The following is a 2051-nucleotide window of genomic DNA, read 5'->3' as shown; positions in this document are numbered from 1 at the left end:
CTAGTCCCTTCCTAGGATTGTATTGTAAGGAGATTTGCAATTCATTAGAAGGAATTCAATGTCGATTGACTTGTCCATGAGCGTGAATGGTAGAGAGACTCTTCCTACTGGGGTTGTTGTTGTTCCGTCAAACCCAATGATTAGAATATTTTTTGCAATAATTAAATTTTCTGACAGCTGCATGTTCTTGTAGCAACCTACAAAAATGACGCTGACAGAACTTCCAGTATCTATCATGATACGCTGAACTCGCCATAATCCAATGAAAGCTGAGATGACGACAGCATCAGCATCAGCATCATAATGAGGATGATGGACGCCAATTAAATCTCTATCACTAAAACATAGGGGACCAAGCTCTGTAGTTTCTGAACGAATTCCTTCAACAACATCAATGTTATTGACGTGATAAAATTCACGCAAGAAACCGAACTTGGCTCGTTGTTCACACTTCTGCCTTGTGCGTGAGATGTCATTGATTTTGGCATGACCAGCTAGTATGACATTGCGACTAGTCATTGCTAAATTTTGCTTCACAGCTTTTGACAGCAAAAACTCGTCTAATTGTCCCTTGTTGACTATCCTCTGTATTTTTCCCTTGAGGGATCTGCGCTCTTCTGTTTCATGGCCGAAATCATTGTGGAAGTAACACCAAATTATTTTGTCACGTTTAGACTTAGTGTGGTCAGGTAAGGGCAGTGGAGGAAAAAGTAAGTTGCGTCTCTTGATCTTCTTATATATCATATCATACTTGGCATTTAATGGAGTGAGCTTCATTTCCTCACGAACTGTGTTAACCTTTTATGATTTCTATTGTTGCCCTTCCGATATGTTTTGCTTTTACCTTCGTTTGAGTATTTACTCCAAAAGTCTTTATCTATGGAGGCTTTTGATCTAACATCTTCCTCCACATTAATGAACTATTGCATTCGTGTAAACAAATCGGACTTTGATTGTGGGGGGTCCCGTACAAGGGAGTTGTAGATTCCATTTTTATTGAAATGGACTCCATCCTTGAATGCATAAATGATCATTACGTCAGGGACATCGTTGACCTCTGCTTGCACTTGGCGGAAACAAATTACAAACTTTGCCAGTGCTTCATCCTTTTGTTGCTTGGTGTTTAGCAAGATGTTGACATCCTTAGGACGTGTCCAATTATAATTAAACCGATTTGTGAACTGGTTTGCTAATTCATGGAATGACGCAATAGATCGAGCTGGAAAGCCAACGTAAAGCTTCTCCTTTTAACGTAGACGGAAAAAGTTTGCATATGAGGGGGTCATCTCTGCGCCAGAGAATTAGCCTACTTTTAAACTCCATAACATGATCGTTCGGGTCACCTCCTACTTCTTTGAACGTAGGAAGTTCTGGTTGTTTGAATCCTTCCTGATGCTCTGCATTTTGTATCTTTAGGGAAAATTTCCCGACAATATATTCGTTCACTGCAAGGTTTTTTCATCGTGCGTCAGTGACACCCACATTGGTTATTGTTTTCTTGACAATGTCTTTGATTTGTTGTTCCATGAATGGTGCACCTGTGACTTCTAGATTTTCGATTTGAGGAATAATTTCACCACGTTGCATCTCACGGTGTTATTGCCCCCAACTATTGCTTGCTTCTATATTTGGCTGGTTCCTTGGGCTGCGAGACCTATGCCGATAAAAAGGGCTAAGCTGTCTAACTGGGGAGCTGCTTCTTTGGTGTCGCCGTACTCTAGGTTGACCTTTGTTAACCTATATGTATCGGTTTGCTGCATTCAAGCCATGTCTAAGGTCATGTTGCAATTCGTCTCTGAGGTCATGATCTTGGCGTCTAGCATTGCGTCTTATGGTGGATGTTGTCCACCTTTCTAATGCGCTATGATCAACATTCAATGATCTTGTCATGTTATGACCCCTGCTACGCCTAGTGTTGTTGGTATTTCAAGATCTGGATCGCCTTCTTGAATGTGATGAATGTCTGCTTGACCTTGAGTGATTCTAATGATGCTCAGGGACAGGCTCCAATGGATGGGATGTACCATAATTAAGTTGTAGTTGGTTGAATA

The 2051-nt window shown here is 41.0% G+C and overlaps 1 protein-coding gene across 1 annotated transcript; it reads right to left on the bottom strand.

Annotated features, from left to right (window-relative positions):
- On the bottom strand, positions 1-777 carry LOC147500301 (uncharacterized). Its single transcript, XM_086563627.1, has one exon. It carries the CDS (start codon positions 775-777, stop codon positions 1-3), a length of 777 nt encoding a protein of 258 aa, XP_086419753.1.
- Positions 778-2051: the final 1274 nt, after the last annotated feature.

The sequence above is a fragment of the Coptis chinensis genome, chromosome 5 (assembly GCF_015680905.1).
Source record: "Coptis chinensis isolate HL-2020 chromosome 5, ASM1568090v1, whole genome shotgun sequence".
Lineage (NCBI taxonomy): Eukaryota > Viridiplantae > Streptophyta > Magnoliopsida > Ranunculales > Ranunculaceae > Coptis > Coptis chinensis.
This window is presented reverse-complemented; position numbering and strand designations above follow the sequence as displayed.